The sequence below is a fragment of the Sinocyclocheilus anshuiensis genome, unplaced genomic scaffold, assembly GCF_001515605.1.
Source record: "Sinocyclocheilus anshuiensis isolate Anshui unplaced genomic scaffold, SAMN03320099.WGS_v1.1 scaffold283, whole genome shotgun sequence".
Taxonomy (NCBI): domain Eukaryota; kingdom Metazoa; phylum Chordata; class Actinopteri; order Cypriniformes; family Cyprinidae; genus Sinocyclocheilus; species Sinocyclocheilus anshuiensis.
This window is the reverse complement of record NW_015549605.1, coordinates 3,045,843-3,063,560: the sequence shown is the minus strand read 5'-3', so window position 1 is coordinate 3,063,560 and position 17,718 is coordinate 3,045,843. Positions and strand designations below refer to the sequence as shown.

At 33.4% G+C, this 17,718-nt stretch overlaps 1 protein-coding gene across 1 annotated transcript in view; it reads right to left on the bottom strand.

The window, feature by feature from the left end:
- LOC107658732 (dedicator of cytokinesis protein 4-like) overlaps positions 1-17,718 on the bottom strand; it is a 117,769-nt gene that overhangs the window by 74,677 nt on the left and 25,374 nt on the right. Inside the window, exon 2 of the mRNA XM_016447384.1 lies at positions 3,053-3,136. Within this exon, the coding sequence (XP_016302870.1) occupies positions 3,053-3,136 (84 nt within the window). The remainder of the gene's footprint in view (positions 1-3,052; positions 3,137-17,718) is intronic.

Here is a 17,718-nt window from a genome sequence, read left to right as displayed (position 1 = left end):
ATTATTTTACATAAAAACATTAGGCTATAGCTTATATTTATTTAGTACATTTTTAAATTAATGTAAAAACTAAAATAAATTGTAAAACTGAAATTATTTTTTTTAATTGTGTTCAGCACGGTGGGCCGCATTTGAATTCGTGACGGGCCGCGGGTTGAGAACCACTGATCTAGAGTAATAAAATAGCAATTGCAGCATTTGTTTCACCAAAGATTTACCATATAAAATAAAACGCTTGTTAAACACCTTTTATCGCTTACTGTAGGAACTTAGAGGCATATTTCGATATTTACTCAACTGACACCCACTCTATCGGTTTCATTCTAACACATTGGCCAACTAACCAAACTTAGTCTCGTTTGACACACCACTCAGACTAAGCAATGCTTTGACCAACAAGATACTGTCAACCTCAGGATCACTTTGACTGCACTACCACAGATGTGAACATATCCAGCACTGATAAAACTTTCTGCCCACTGCGAACCAACCCACAATCAACGCTTCCTGGCAAAAAGCCGAGAAGCACACTTTGAAGGTGTGAAAAACAGGGGGCCTCTGGATGGTAAATGGTGTAATAACAGCAGCTGAATATAGAAACATGACCCTTCATCTGATGATTATCACCTGCAGTCAGTCAGGAACTAATGATTATGTAGTTTCATATCTACTGCTAAGATTTGTGTTCTCCTTCACAACATTTCTAGTGTTCTCCAACCCGAAACCAGCTCTCTTACTCAAAAAAACAGGAAGCGCCTGCACCCAGAGAACAAAGGAGTGTGTCTTCAAAGGGTGGAAACAGGAAACGAAGGAGTTGAGTGCGGGTCACAAAAAAAGACCGGTTTCAAATCCTCCCGCTTACTTGAAGAATGAGCAGTGGTACAGGTGTCTCTGTGTCAGCAGTTTCTCAAATCAAGCCTACCCTGATGAAAAGACCCTCTTAGATCAGAATGACTTTCCATTCTGACTGGTTATAGCTGGTTTCTTGCTAATACACAAACCCTCTCACATATATACACACTACCATTCAGAAGTTTCAGATCCGTAAGATTTTGAAAATGTTTTTCAAAGAAGTCTCTTCTGCTCATCAAGGCTGCATTTATTTGATCCAAAATACAGCAAAAACAGTAATATTGTGAAATATTTTTACATTTTAAAATAACGGTTTTCTGTCCTTCAGAAATCATTCTAATATGCGGATTTGCTGCTCAAGAAACATTTGATAAACATTTGAACTTTGATTAATAACATATATCTAAAATAGAAAGCTTTTGTAACATAGGTGACCATTTAAAAGTTTGGGGTCAGTATGAATTTATTTTTATTTTTTTACTTATTTAGAAAGAAATTAAAGGAAATAATACTTTTATTTAGCAAGGATGCATTAAATCGATACAAAAATAAATATATACGTATTAGGGATGTAACGATTCACTCAACTCACGATTCGATTCACGGTTTTGATTTCACGATTCGGTTCGATTCACGGTTTTTATTTTTTTATTTTTTTTAACAAAATGAGATTTAAGACAAATTTTGTTGATTAACTATGTCCTCAAGCTGTTTTGTAAAAGAGCAATGCTACAAAAATTTGACAGTGGATTAGCTCATCTGAGATCTTTTTTTTTTTTTTTTTTTTTTTTTTTACCTATAATACGTTGAAGGTCAGTAAATGGTATTTTCATTAGATGTTTTCATTGCAGTGTTATTTTAGTATTATTTATATATTATAGATTAACATTAATATATATTATTAATATATTATAAATAATTGACATTATTATTGACATTCTGAATTTGCTTTTATTTTTAATATTTTCAGCTTTCACTTAAATTTTAGTTTAATTTTTAATAATTGTAGTAATTTCAATTTTGCTATGTGCTTTTGTCATTTTTTTAAATAAAAAACCTAAACTACTAAGGATTAATTAATTTTTTTATTTAGTTTTTATTTCTAGTTTTAGTGCTCAATTTTAGTGCTTCAACACAGTTCGTTGTCAAGAAAACTGCTAATTTTCATTTAGTTTACGTTTTTCCATCTAATATTTATATTTTATTTCAGCTTTATTTCAATTAACATATATGTTTTAAATACATTTAATGTTAACCCTGTTTCATTGTCTGTATTGCTAGTTAGCACATGCCTAATGCAACCTCTTAAAGGGATAGTTCATCCAAAAATGATCATTTACTCACCCTCATGTCGTTCCAAACCTGTATGAGTTGCTTTCTTATGTTGAACACAAAAGAAGATGTTTTGAAGATTTTGAAGATTGCTGGTAATCAAACAGTTGGTGGTTGCCATTGACTTCCATAGTAGGAAAAAAAAATACTAAATGCAACCACCAACTGTTTGATTACCAGCAATCTTCAAAATCTTCAAAATATCTTCTTTTGTGTTCAACATAAGAAAGCAACTCATACAGGTTTGGAACGACATGAGGGTGAGTAAATGATGACAGAATTTTCATTTTTGGGTGAACTATCCCTTTAACTGAAGTAAAATTTGGCTGAATAGTCGACGAATCGTTCTAATAATCATTAGATTAGTTGTATATCAAAATAATTGTTAGTTGCAGCCCTTCTTGAATGAATGAAGCTGTTCAACCTGCATGAACTTCCTGGTAAAGCTGAATGAAAAAGGAAGTCCTGCTGCTTAAGAAGCCTGGTGGAAACAAAAATGCACATCACAACCAAAACAACATATGCTGGTGACCAACTGCTGGTCTTTTCAGTAGGCAAGCTCCAAGACCAATCTGGCAACATTATACTCAAGCAACCCTGCTGAAATGAAAAAACGCCTATACCAGCTTAGACAGTTTAAATCAGCTGGTGAGCTTAAATGACCAGTTAAAACTATCACTGATTACAAGTTTTCAGCACTTTCATCCTTAGGTCTACCCACAAAAATCAGCTTGTGCAAGTAACAGACCAGCATTGTCCATCTTAACCATTTTGAAACTGAAGCTGGTCCAAACTGGTGTAAACACAAAAATGGGGTTTCTACTATTGAAATAAATGTAAAAGAGGGCTGACGTCAGTGATTATGTACCTTCACATTTCTCCAGGATCTGCACTGTGTCACCGATCTCCAGAGGCAAGCCATGCTGCACCGTTCCTCGAAAACTGGCCAGCACTGCAACAACAAAAAAACACAATTAATTATCAATAACTCAGGTTTATTCAATTAAAACTAAAACATATATTTACTATAAGGTCTCATTAGTGAACATTAGTTAATGCATTAACTCACGTACTAATAACAAACAATATATTTCTACAGCATTTATTAACCTTTGTTAATGTTATTTAGAAAGTTAAAATGTTTCTATTGTTATTTATTTATTTAATAAAAAAAATCATTTTAGTTCATAGTGCATTAACTAATGTTAACAATTACAACTTTTGATCTTAAAAATGTATTAATAAATGCTGATATTAACATTAACTAAGATTAATAAATGCTGTAGAGGTCTTATTCATTGTTAACTCATGCTAACTAATATTATCAAATGAAACCTTATTATAAAGTGTTAACAGTATCTCAAATACTAAAATAACACTGGTGTTTACAACAAAATGACATTTCAGGTCCATATATGATGCATTTAAGCAAACAGAAAAAAAACACACCATTCCCTTTCATACACATTTGTGATGCTAAAATTGTATAGTGCGAAGACATTTGACCCATAGTAGATGTAAATGTCACAGATTGACCTTTTGGCTGAATTCAAAGAGAGCACAAATGTAAAAGCTGCCTGGTTTGCAGCATTGTGGGATCTGAAGTAATTTCAGTTGCTCAAAGCCTAGTGTGACCTCAGCTTAAGCTCATAAGGGCAGGGTTGCCAGATTGCTCTGAAGTTCAACGCCGTGGGAAGGTTTAATAAAAGTGACGTGTCTCTCTTGCTTAAGCGTTCGACCAAGAGGCTCACCTGAGGAGACTCGCTTTGATGAACACGTACGCTACTTTGAAGTCAAGGCTGCCTGAGCCAAAAAAAGTCAAGGAATATGGAATAAATTAAAAATATGGAGACCAAATGACGGTGACGGATATGTGAGAGGAAAAGAAGAAGTGACAAGACTATGAGCATATTAGAAAATGTCAAAAAAGAGAGAGAGTGCGGAGAGAGAAAGAGGACACGTCTTGTGTAATCAGCATTCCTCGCAAAAGCAAACGCCATGAAAGCTCTCATATCTATTATAATGATGTCATCATTGCTCACTCCACTCAGAGGGGATTATGGGATAGGTGTGTTTAATCAGGTTATCTCACCTGCCTGAGATCACAAAGCAGAAATTATTTCTGCAGTGGATTTCATGCTTTTATGGGGCACAGGCCAATCTGGGATGCCCACACAGAGGCTCTGACCTAATTGAGAACTTCTGTGTGCGTGTTATAAGATTATAATGATGATAGAGTACTCATAAGATTCACAGAGCACCCAGAAACTCTGGCACATTCCCAAACAAACGATTCTTAGCATTCGAAGTGTCATTAGTATTGTCCAATCGATTCCCAAATGATGAGTCGATTCTTTTTGGTGAAATTAAAACAAAGTGCAATGAGTATAGTCCACTCCAATCGATTCCCAAATGAATGATCCCCATGAGTTGGTTGTTTTTTAGGTTAATCAAAAACATACAGTGGGGCCGGTTTATTCCATCGATACCAAAAAGAATGACTCCAATGAGTTGTTTCTGTTTAGTCAATCACATTCACGAAGTGTCAGGAGTATAGTCCAAACGATTCCCTAATGACTGACTCCTATGAGTGGATTGATTCTTTTTAGTGAGCCAAAAACAAAGTGCAATCAGTGCAGTACAAGTTATTCCCCCAAAAATGACTTGGTTCTTTTTAGTGAATCAGTTCTTTTTAGCAAATATAAGTCAACATGACCAGTGTTATCTACCTGTTAAATTAATGAGTCTGATGAGTTGACTGAATTGGTTTTTAGTGAATCAATAACATACAAATTCCAAAAAGAATTACTCTAATGAGTCAATTCTGATCACTGAATCAAAAACATGAAGTGCAATTAGTGCAGTCCAAGTGATTCCCCATAAAACGACTTGGTTCTTTTTAGCGAGCCGGTTCATTTTAAAGCCTGCGAGCTTCAGTGTAAATACTGCGTCAAAATCAAATCAATTTTAGCGTGATTTAAACCCGGATGATTGAAACCACTCTAAGTTCGTCTGCCTTGGGAAAGCTAGCATGTCTCTGACATAGTGATAGCACTCGTTGCAACTCAACCAGGTCTTGTCCCATTCGTTGATATTTGTGATATCACAAATCCCGGAAAATATGCGTTGTAGTCCAAACGAGTCGTTCGTTGTAGTTTTTGAAAAGTGATTTATGTTAAATAAAATATCTCCTTTTGAATTGGACTTTGAGCTTTGCAACTCTGCAGATCGTTTTTATGCTCAAACAGCAACATTACAGACTAACTAAAGTTGAAAAAGTGAAAAAGCATAATAGCACCCCTTTAACGAATGTAACACATTCAACATATTCAGTGTAATCTAACAAAGGAATGAGTCTTATGAGTTGGTTTAGCAACCCTGTTCTTTTTAAACATTTAAATTCAAATTAAAAAAATACTAGTAAAAGTGCAATCAGAAACAGAATTCCTCACGATACCCATCCTAGCAACCACCCGGACTTCCCTAGCAACCGCATCGCAATGACTTGGCAACCACTGAAGAAGATGTGTGAATTATAGAAGTACATTTTGCAAGCAGCAATCCTCAGAAAATGTAAAAGTGTAGCTCACATTAATGTTTCCTCATGCAATTGTAAATATAGTGAACTGAACTACTAAAACCTGGATCTAACAGAATATTTTCACAGAATGACAACTTCAAGCCGTTCTTGAGTTCAGTGCATCTCCTCGAGACACTCATCTGGTTACGATCCCATCGACCAACATTTCTGTTCATCCAAAAAGCCTCACAGCCCAAATTGCATGTCCCTGAGTTTCACATGCAGCTGCATCCTATCTGTGCGATTTGACTTTAAAATTCGGAAGCCAACATAACAAAGTAGGTCCGATGAATTAATTATACAGGTTTTCGGCACCAGCACATTCAGCCTGGATGTGGAGTCCTTGACAGAGCTCAAATCCTTCCCCGGTAAGAGTACAGCAGCTGTTAACTGAGCCGCAGCGTCGCCAGAGAGGCTCAAAAGTGTTCAGTGACCGAAAAATACTTTCTCTGGTTTTTAATTACCTGAGCAAAGATAAACAGCAAGAAAGAGAGGGAGAAAGACATCCTTACCTCTCTAAAAAGGTGAACTACCAATTTAAAAATTCAATGGCAACACACACAAATGAGCTTTCAAAAGCTCAACCATAGTGAACAAAAAATGTATGTAGACACACTTAAATGTTTGAATGTCAATGCATTAGATGATAAACATTTTTGCAGTGAATTTTAACCAGAACAGGTCATTTTTAGTGGATGTGTGATGACTTATTAGTCCAAAACTGACAACTGTCACAGCCATATATCAGAAAGCAACCCTGTATGTTGCTGACACACTTTAGTAATTAACACAACAACAATAATAATTGTATAATAATAATAATAATAATGTTGAAATAATAATATTTCACAACATTTATAACTAATTCCATATTTATAGTAGAGCGTCTGAATCCCAGACACAGATTAACCCTGAATCTGAACTAAATTACAATCTCATCAGTAATTCTGCAGTGAAAATCCTTTTTAGCACTAGCCCTAATCTGTGTTTGGGACTCTGGCCCGTAGAGTCTGGAGAATCATCTGTAATCATCTCTAAACCATCTGTAACTAACAGAACGAAACATCTCTGACTATGTTTGCACACTATTAATCATGAGGAACTGGAAGCTATACCACACTGAAGATGAAACAGACCTTGACGCTCCATCTCTTTTCACTTGGTTTGATACATAATGTTCATCCACGGTTAACCAAAGCTCCTGGATACTCTAACCTTTGTTAAAAATGTAGCAAGCTGCCTCAACATCTACACAGTCAGCTACATTTTGGGAGTGTTTACAGCTACTTTAGATAGACTACAGCAGAATGAAAACAAAATGATATTGTGACTAAAATAAAATAATTTTTTATTTAATAAAAAATTAAAAAATGCAATTGAAATATTTATATAGCTTGGCTTACAACAAAAAAAAAAATAATAATAATAATAATATGCATAAACCAAATTATACACATTTTTAATGTGATTTTCTTAAATTGTACATTTTAATTTTTAATAATAATAATAAAAAAAATAATAAATTGTATTATTATTATCAAATTTTATACATGATATTATAATATACATTTCATCACTAAATTATATATTCTAATAGTATTGTAATGCTAATATATTCTAAAAATGCTTTTATAATTGTATAATTGCTCAATTACAGTGGTGTGAAAAAGTGTTGGCCCCCAAATCAGGAAGGGGGCCAACACTTTTTCACACCACTGTATATTCTAGTAGATAAGTAAAAAACTAGCCTGAATAAAAGTGAAATACCTCTTGAAGAGTCAAAATCCCCATTTAATACGTAGATGTAGGCCTGTCGCAATAATCAATATATCAGCTTATCGCGCAATATATGTACATGACCTCAAAAAATCTGTAGATGGAAAAATCTCCATAATTTTTTTGTGTATTTTTTTTCTACTTGTTACTTTGCACTTTTTGTTAGAAAATGTTTATTTACTATTTATTCAGGTTTTTTAAGGTATCTAATATTTTGATACTTAATTTCCATGATCTAAATATTCTTAAAAATTAAAAGTTTGTTGTCATTTGGAAGTGTGTAGGCCTTCTTGCATTATTATGCTGTTACATTACGATTATATATTCAGTGGCATAAAATGGTCTTTAAAATGACAATAATATCGCTTATCGCAATTATATCTGGGGTAATATATCGCACAACAAAAAGTTGTTATCGTGACAGGCCTACGTAGATGATTATACTCAAATCTACAAAAATATATTTTTATAGAAAAATGATTTTATTCAAAATTATAGAAAGTATTACTATTACAATTATTATTGGTACTTATTTTTATTAAACTAGAAACAGCTACTTTGGACAGACTACTACAGAATGAAACAAAACGATCTTGAGACCAGATGTACAAATCAAATCAAATCAAATAAATGTGTTATTATTTCATATAATAACGTATGTAATTTATAATAATTTATTAATATTTTTTAAAGCATTCTGGGACTGTCTTATCAGAAAATGATATATAAAATGCTTTGATTTTGTCCTAAAAAGCCATCTTGTAATGTTGCATAATTTTGCATACTGTTGATGGAGATAGAGTAGGTAGCAAAGTCAAAGCAACTCTGATGGCATGTGCATTGTGGGAAAGTGGCAGAGAAACAAACACACAGTCCAAACCTCAGCAGGGCACCACGCTCTCGCTTCCAATAATCCCGCTGGGCAGACACAGACCTAAGACAGCGAGCCTCATCCGTTTGGCTCAGACATGAAAATCAAGAACTCAACACAAGACTCTGTTTGTGTGGATTAACTGCAGATCTGGTTTGGGTTTGAGAGAGTGTGATGCTACAGTTGGGTAGTCTAAGCTCCTTACAGCTCGACACAGAGCTCAGGATGATGGCTTTACCCTCGCCGCTCAAGTTCTGGCCAAGTGACATGTGTATCTGCCTCAGTTCTTCCAGGTTTGTGCCTGAGCCATCCAGGAAACAGAAACCGAGTGCTAAAGATTTGCTGCGTGGAGCGGGGAAGAATCAGATGGTTTGGCTCCTGAACAAAAACATATTAAATGCTCAAAGTAATCATTAACTAGTTTTCAACAGCAATGCTAGTACCTAGACAATATGGTGGCCAATATAATGCCAAAAAAAATTACATTAAAACTGTTGAAATTAAATTATAGAATAAGAATAAGAATTAAATAAATGATCAATTATATTATTGTATTGTACTGTACATATGAAGAGTTTGGTTCCAAAACGCTATAAATCCATTTTGATTAATTTGAGTAAAAATGTGTTTTCTATATGTGTTTTTCTGGTCGGTATTGAAAAGTCACATAATAATAATAATAATATGTACAATTAATGAAATGTACAATTTAAGACAATTACATTGAAAATATGTGTATTGTTTGGTTTATGCAAATTATTATTATTATTATTATAATTATTAGAAATTGCAATTCAGTGATGAAATGTATATTATAATATTTTATTATATATGTTATTTGATGATGATGATAATAATAATAATATCAAATTGCATATATAATAAAACATCATATAGTTGCTAAATTATATTCTAGTAGATACAATAACTAGCAAATAATTTCTGCCTGAATGAAAGCGAAATAGGCTACCTCTTGAAGAGTCAAAATCCTTATTTTATACTTAGCTATATGATTACACTAAAATCTACAAAAATATATTTTTACAGAAAAATGATTATTACTCAATTTTAGAAAAGTATTACTATTACTATTATTGTTATTATTATTATGGGTATTAGAATACTATTAGAATGTATAATTTAGTGATTATAAACACTATATATAATTTATATATTAATTTTATAACAACAACAACAATAATAATAATAATAATAATTTGTTAAATATATAAACAAATATATTTCATTTTTTAAAAACTACTTATATTCTAAATATTTAATATATACTATATACTAATATATATTGATATATATTTATACTACTATATTTACCATAGTACCATACAGGATATATACCATATATTGTATGCAATTGTATAAAAATATACAAATACATTGCATGATATTTAGCTCCTGACATAAGAAACACATCCAAACAACATAAACATCATATCGGCTATTAACCATCCTGCACACACAAAAAATGACACATTAACATGCTGTTACCTCAAAATTGGTTCAAAAGGATCCCCTAATGTGCTTTTAACCTCACTTAAATCCAGCTCACCCCATACTGATTTGTAATCCGGCCATGAACCTGACAGCTAATCAACCTCTAGATTCATTAATTATTCATCGCCAAATTAATATGCAAATGTACGCCGGCTTCTGTGTTGTCCACGACCGTGTTGCCAAAACGAGACTGAATTATTAACACAATATTTAGGTCTACACATCGAGCATCCTGCAGCGCAGGCCCAATAAATAATGCAGAAACTGGGAATATTTTGTTTGTTGGGTGGATCAAGAAGTTGCAAAACAATTAGGCGAGGGTGTGCTAAAGCATTTAGTAGAAGTAAAACCGCTTTTTTTCTGTACAAAACAGGATTTAGGGCATGTAATCGCCTGTGATACTAGCAGGCAATTAAATTCGATACACTCCAAGACTTCAGAGACCAACGATGTGCAATTACAATCCAGAAATCTGAACACCACCCAACAGGCCTGTAAACCACAGCAAATTACTGATGATACGGGTGTAAACAGCTATTCCACATGCACACTCAAAATCCTTTTCCTTTCTGAGCAATGCAGAGAATCCCACCACAGCCATCTCAACAGCGTGAGCCTCAACCGCACAGTAATACACATGCTGTGATGTAAGAATCTGAGTCTTTGGCCAGTCCGACAGACCAGCGATTCATCTGTGCTTCATAACAGGAGCTCGGGGTTCTCTGGCACGGCTCATGATACGCTTGTGCCAAAGGAGCGGTCACTGTGGAAATCATTCATTACCGCAGCTGCTGAAGAGGAAGATGCTGTTGATGGTAATGTGAATGCGAGTGAAGGGTTTGTGCACTGACAGAGAGCAGGGCTGTTAATTAATGAGCTCGTTTAGACATTCCTCAGCCTGGACGATGACACCCGAGCACATTTAACCCCTCGCTCCGCTACGGATCTCAAGGCGTGAGGGCTAATTGAGAACTACAAGAGGCGGAAATTAAAACGTCGATATCTGATACACAGCAACAAGAAGATTGGCAGGTGGGGTAGAGTAGATAGATATACAGGGATTTTACTGGAATAAAACTTTTTCTCAGGGATCAGGTCCACGTTCCTGATGGAAATTCAAATTGAATCAATAAATAGATCATTTGGGGCTAACAGAATAAAAATAATAAAATTAAATGAAGAAATACAAATAAATACAATACAATACAATAAAATAAAAAGTAAATAAAAAGAGTAAAATAACAAATCAATAAAAAATAAAATTAATATAATAAAAATTATTTTAAAAAAAATTAAATAATCAAATCAAATAAAATAAAATAAAATAAAGAGTAAAATAATAAAAATACATACATAAAATATTAAATAAAAAGTTTGAAGTGTAAAATAAAAAGAAAACGAAATGAAAAAGAAAATGAAATAGTAAAAAAAGAAAACCTAATAACATAGCAGAATAAATATATTAAAATGAAATTAAGAAATAATAAAAGTAAAATCATTTAAAAAATAAATAGCAGAATAAAATAAAAATTAATTGAAATGAAAAACAAAAGAAAAAATAGTAAAAAAATTAATACAAAATAAATAAAACTAAAATAAGAGTAAAATAAAAATCAAATGATCAAAGAAAAATAACTACAAATATAAAAGAATAAAATCATAAAAATACATAAATAATATGAAATAAAAAAAAATTCAAAGGGTAAAATTAAAAGAAAATTAAATGGGAAAAGAAAGAAATAGTAAAGATACAATAAAAATGAAAAATTTATATAATAAAAATTAAAATATAAAAAAAAACTGTCAAATAAAATAATAAAAAATAAAAGTAAAATAAAATAAAATAAAATAAAAAATTAATTAATATTTTAACAACAATCAAAATCAGCACAGTTTTCAGGTCTGCCAGAAACTCAGGTACTGCTTCACAGCATCCATACAACAGATGCAGACACACACACACTCTCTCTTTTGGCATTAACAATAATCTGAGTCACATCCCTCCTGAGACATTCACACTTCTCAGTCCTCCAGCAGGCGTTTGGTTTATTTGGGCAGCATTGTGGGCTGTGCCTTCACTCAAAAGACCCCACACGCTCCCTTCACATTGTGCCTGTGTCATTACTGCCCTGAAAGAGCAGATTTGCTCTGGCAGTTTATCAGAAATAAATGAAGCTACTGGCGAGCAGCCACCTGCTGAGAATTGCCTGTTATCTGTGTTTCAGATATCTAAAGGTCAGAGAAATATAATTTGGTGTCTCACAAAGAGAATAACCACAGACTCTCCTCTTTCTTGACGAAGTCAGAGGTGAGATGAGCAGTGTATTATGTGTGTTGACCATCGAGAGCATCAGACGCCGTCCAATACAGGCATGACGCAACAATTTGAGCATCAAATCATTATGAATGTGAATTGCAGCTTGAAGACGACAAAATGAGTCAATAAATGCCAAATAAAAATTAATATAATAAAAATTATTAAAAACAAGAGTAAAATAAAAATCAAATAATCAAATAAAATAAAAAAATAAAATAAAATTATATAAAAATTAGAAGCGTAAAATAAAAAAGAAAAAGAAAAGAAAAAAGAAAAGAAAGTAAAAAATAGATTATTTGGGGCTAATAGAATAAAACTAAAATGAAATTAAGGAATAATAAAAGTAAAATAAACAAATAACAGATTAAAATAAAAATACAAATAAATGAAAAATAGCAAAAAAATTAAAAATAAAGTAAAATAAAAAATAAAGTAAAGAATTATAAAAATAAAAATAAAATAATCAAATAAAAATATAAGAGAGTCAAAGACGCCCACCTTGCAGGGGCTGTAAAACGTGTTTTTTTTGTGTAAGTGTGATGTAAATGAAGGAGCGGGAGCAAGTGGTGTCTCCACAGGCCAGAGTAAATCATACATGACTCTGATTAAATCAGAATATAGGTCAGACTTCTTAAACTGCCCACTTCACCTCATTCAGTGCCGTAATCTGCTCTCTGCTGCTCTCGTGTGTGTGTGCGTGTGTGTGTGTGTGTGTGTGTGTGTGCGTGCGTGTGTGTGGAGGGATTGCGATGCGATCCGTTGCCGTAATGTTAGATTAAAGCTTTTAAATGCTTAGAGCTGGAAAAGCACTGCTGGATAATTCATCCTGATTTCACACTGGAGTTTCTTTGATTCATATCTAAATTCACTATAGCTTATCTAGACTCCTCTGCCATTGTTATGTGTGTTTTTTCATGATGTTTAGTCACTGTGCTCTGACAAAGAGCTCAAATTACCAACCACTCATGCAGTGTTTCTTCGCATGGTTCCTTCATTTAGGGGGACCAAACGGTTTCGCTTCTCTATTCTTCTGTTTTCCTCAATATCCTCCTGATACTTGGCCTCTTTCTCATAAGAGATCTGGCCGTATGAAACTCTGATGTCCTCAGATCTGAAATACAGATTTATTACAGATTTTGCAGCCATATCACCATTTCCAACACCAGATCCTGAGGAGCAGAGAGTAATCAACTTGCTTAACCACTTCCTCTGTATCTTCACAGATTTCAGAATGTGAGAGCTGCTAAATTAAGAACGGTACAACAGATAAGCACGTCAATCTTCAAACTTTTCCTAAAGTGTCAATCAACAAATAATAATCAATACTTCTTTTCATCAATCCTTCATCCTTTTCATCAGTGAATTAAATGGGTCTTATTACATGCAGAAAACAAACAAATAAATACAAATATTTGTTGTTGTTATTATTATTATTATTAAATGTATTTAGTTTATCATTATGTAATTTATTAATTAATTATAATGAATCATTAATTATGGATCATTTTTATCAGTACAAATTCAAATTTGTTTGTTTTTTCCTGACAGCAAAATTCAAAAGAAATATTAAATCAATAAAATAAAACAAATAAAATGTAAAATAATAAAATGTTAATACTATAAAAAATAATTATTGTTGTTGTTATTGTTGTTTTAGATTTATACATAAATCTAATATTGATATACGGTATTTATCAATATGTATAACTGTATCAATATTTATTAAATAAATAAATAAATTGTATCAATATAAAATAAAAAGACATTAGAATGAAATAGAACAGAATATAATAAAACAGAATGATTGTTGTTGTTCTTGCAGATTAAAAAAGGAATATTTATCAATATTTATAAAAAATAAAATAAAATAAAACACTGAGAATTTGAGTTCTGAAAAGCACTTTTGACCAGACTGCCAAAGGCAAGTTTAGCATCACACCCTTTAATCTAGCTGAGACCCTCGCCTCAGGACCAGGACCATGCCACAAACTCATTCTCATACGGTCAGTACTTACGGTCACATGACCTTTCTAATGTTTACTGGCTTTTTGCAGCAGACAACAGCTTTTGAGGCCTGTTTACCAAGGGAAGGTTGAAAGTAAAGGTTTAAATCAATCAAGATGTGCTTCATGAACTTCTTTTATATATTGGCCTTTCATGTGGCCTTTGGTATTGTTCAAACCAGTCTTTCTGGCATAGTAAATGTTTTACCATGACCAGAAACATTTCCACCGCTGTGGTGACCTTGTTTAACACACTCATCTATGAGCAACAGCCGCACCCAAACAGAGATGTGAAAGAGAACACAGACCGCATCAGTCTCTCACACACACACACACACACACACACACACACACACACACAAACGTCATTATATCCCCCACACTGCCTTGAGCTGTTCACACACACACACTAACCAGAGGAAGGAATCCATATCTCATCATTGTCATTAGGGATGTAACAATTCACTCAACTCACGATTCGATTCGATTCACGATTTTGATTTCACGATTCGATTCGATTCACGATTTTGATTTCACGATTCGGTTCGATTCACGGTTTTGATTTCACGATTCGATTCGATTCACGATTATTATTATTTTTTAACAAAATGAGATTTAAGACAAATTATAAATTAAATGTGTCCTTTTATTATTGCTTGGACAAAATGCTGCACATTTCTTTGTGAAATTGAAATATAACACTATAATAATATACTAATATAGCACTTGCATATTACTGCTCTTTTGTTGGTTTTGATTGCTTCTATTGTCCTCATTTGTAAGTCGCTTTGGACAAAAGTGTCTGCTAAATGACAAAATTTAAATATAACGTAAATGTAAATAACAAAACTACATTGAAATTTTAAAACAAGCAATGCAACATGAGCAGTTTTTAATCACATTAGATTGTATAATTTTGAAATTTGAAGCAAAAACAGAATGGTTTGACTTCAGTTTTATGAAACTATACATAAAGAAAAAATACCATCTAAACTTTTCTAAAGACAGTAAGTTCCCCTCAGACATGCATTCATATAAACTCCTACACCTAAATGAATCATGATTTGTTTAGCATCTCAACCGATTTGAATCGTCACATATTTGAATCGATGTTCAACCGGCTCGCGGTTAATCGTTACATCCCTAATTGTCATACACAGTCATTATGATCACCATCTTCATCATCTGCTCACCGCTATTATTACAAACATCTCCATCAACGACACACTCTCCACCCACAGAGCTGAAGAACAAATTAATGTCCATCAGGAGAAATGACATACACACTTTTTGCTGATAAAATAGTATGGAACAAAATCAATGAAGTGACAAAACATTAGAGCTGTATAATCAAATTGCAACTTTTTATCCTCACTATATTGCATGAACACTTTAGGTCCTTGAATCAATATTTTCTTTTATGTGTGCATTCATATCTTTTCCTACAATTAAACTTTCATGAAAGAACAGCGCTTGCCTATTTCATTGCTAAGTGAAGGAAAAATGCAGTTAACCTTGGACAAATTTAAAAATACTGACAGATAATTGCTATTCTGGCAGATAAAAAATAAAACAAAAAAGTTTTAAAGCACATTATAATAGTAGAATTAAGGTGTCAAATGTCAAAAACACACAAAAAAATCATATTAAAAATGTAAGTAATGCACATGGCTAAAAACAGCAAGATGATGATTATTTGCAGCCTCATTATATATTACTTGTTAATGCATTTCAGTCATCCACATACAATGAATGTGGTCACAAATCAAACAGCCAAACCCTGGATATTTTAGGCAATATAGAAATCCTGGCAAGGACGCGTCCTGTAAAAATGGCCCGTATGGTCACCCTAGTCATGTGACTTTTCTAGTGTGTACTGGCTTCCTGCGCCAGACAACTTTTAAAGGCTTGTTTACTAAGGGAAGGCTGAAAGTAATGCACCTTGCTTGTATTTATGTCTGGCTTTTAATGTACTACGAAACTGTGATCTGAAACTCATCACCAAAATACATAAATAACAAATATTACGATTGAATGGCATACAAAACATAGTAAATCGATCAAACTCAGTCCAAAAATTATATTGTAATTGTTGCATCTGTAACACCCTCAAACCCAGAACTGATTCAGCCAATCACATTGCTCACACAAATGATTGACATGCTATATATCCAATCAGCTGTAGAGTACTATGTCACAATAGCTAAATGGAGGACAGAAAGATGAGTCTCTCTGATGAGTGCAGTATGAGCGGATTCACTTCAAAAACACACACACCTGAGCACACAAACACACACGGCTCGCTTCACAGAGCAGCGAGACACCAAAGGCAAGAGACCAAGGAGAGTGAGACAGCGCTGAACAGCATGTGGACATGTCTCTCTCTCTCTCTCTATGGTCCAGATGGTGGTCTTCACAGCAGAGGCCTCAAGACCCACTGGAGCGTGTATCATCAGTGCAATAAGACTGAATCTGCGATTATTCTTCGAAACAAGCGTCCATGCTGTCGGACAGCGAAAGAAGACAAGCCAACAAGGTCAGGTCAAATCAAATGCACTAGTTATCAGTAAGTGCGGGTCGGACCGGAGGCTGCTGGTGTGGAACACGGCTGTAACAGGTGAATCCATCAGTCATGTGACGCGCTCGGCCGTCCATATGTCCAGCAACAGACCGCAGAGTCAGTGTGGCGTTGTGGAGCTGACGGGCAGCATGTGTTTGGACTGCAACACTTGCCAATTACTGTCCGGACAGCTGCCCCAGCTACGGGTCAGGGCAACGTCAACATGAACCGCACTGTAAAACAAACAGAGCGACAGACTTGCATGCAGAACAATTAAAGTAATACATGCAGATTTTTACATTATATGAAGAATACAGATGTTAAAGTAATAGCACAATAAGCCACAGGATTTGCGGTATCAATAAAACAAAAAAGGATAATAAAATAATAATAAATAACTAATAAAATAAAATTAATTAATTAATCAATTTTAAAAAATAAGCAATTAAATTAAATATATATTTAAGAAATTATACAACAATGAATCTAAAATTAAATAAATTAAAATTAAAATATTTTATTGAATTAATAAAATGTCTAAATTTGATTCCTGAAAGCATTTATGACAAGTGCTTCATGAAAACTTTTCATATATTTTCTAAATGTACAGCTTAACGATAAGACAACCCAAAACAAAACGTGACCCTGGAGCACAAAACCAGTCATAAGTCGCACAGGTATATTTGTAGCAATAGCCAACAATACTAAGTGAAATACGGGTCAAAATTATCAATCTTTCTTTTATGCCAAAAATCATTAGGATATTAAGTAAAGATCTCGTTCGTGAAGATATTTTGTACATTTTCTACCGTAAATATATCAAATATACATTTTTGATTAGTAACATGCATTGCTAAGAACTTCATTTGGACAACTTTAAAGGCAATTTTCTCAATATTTAGATTTTTTTGCACC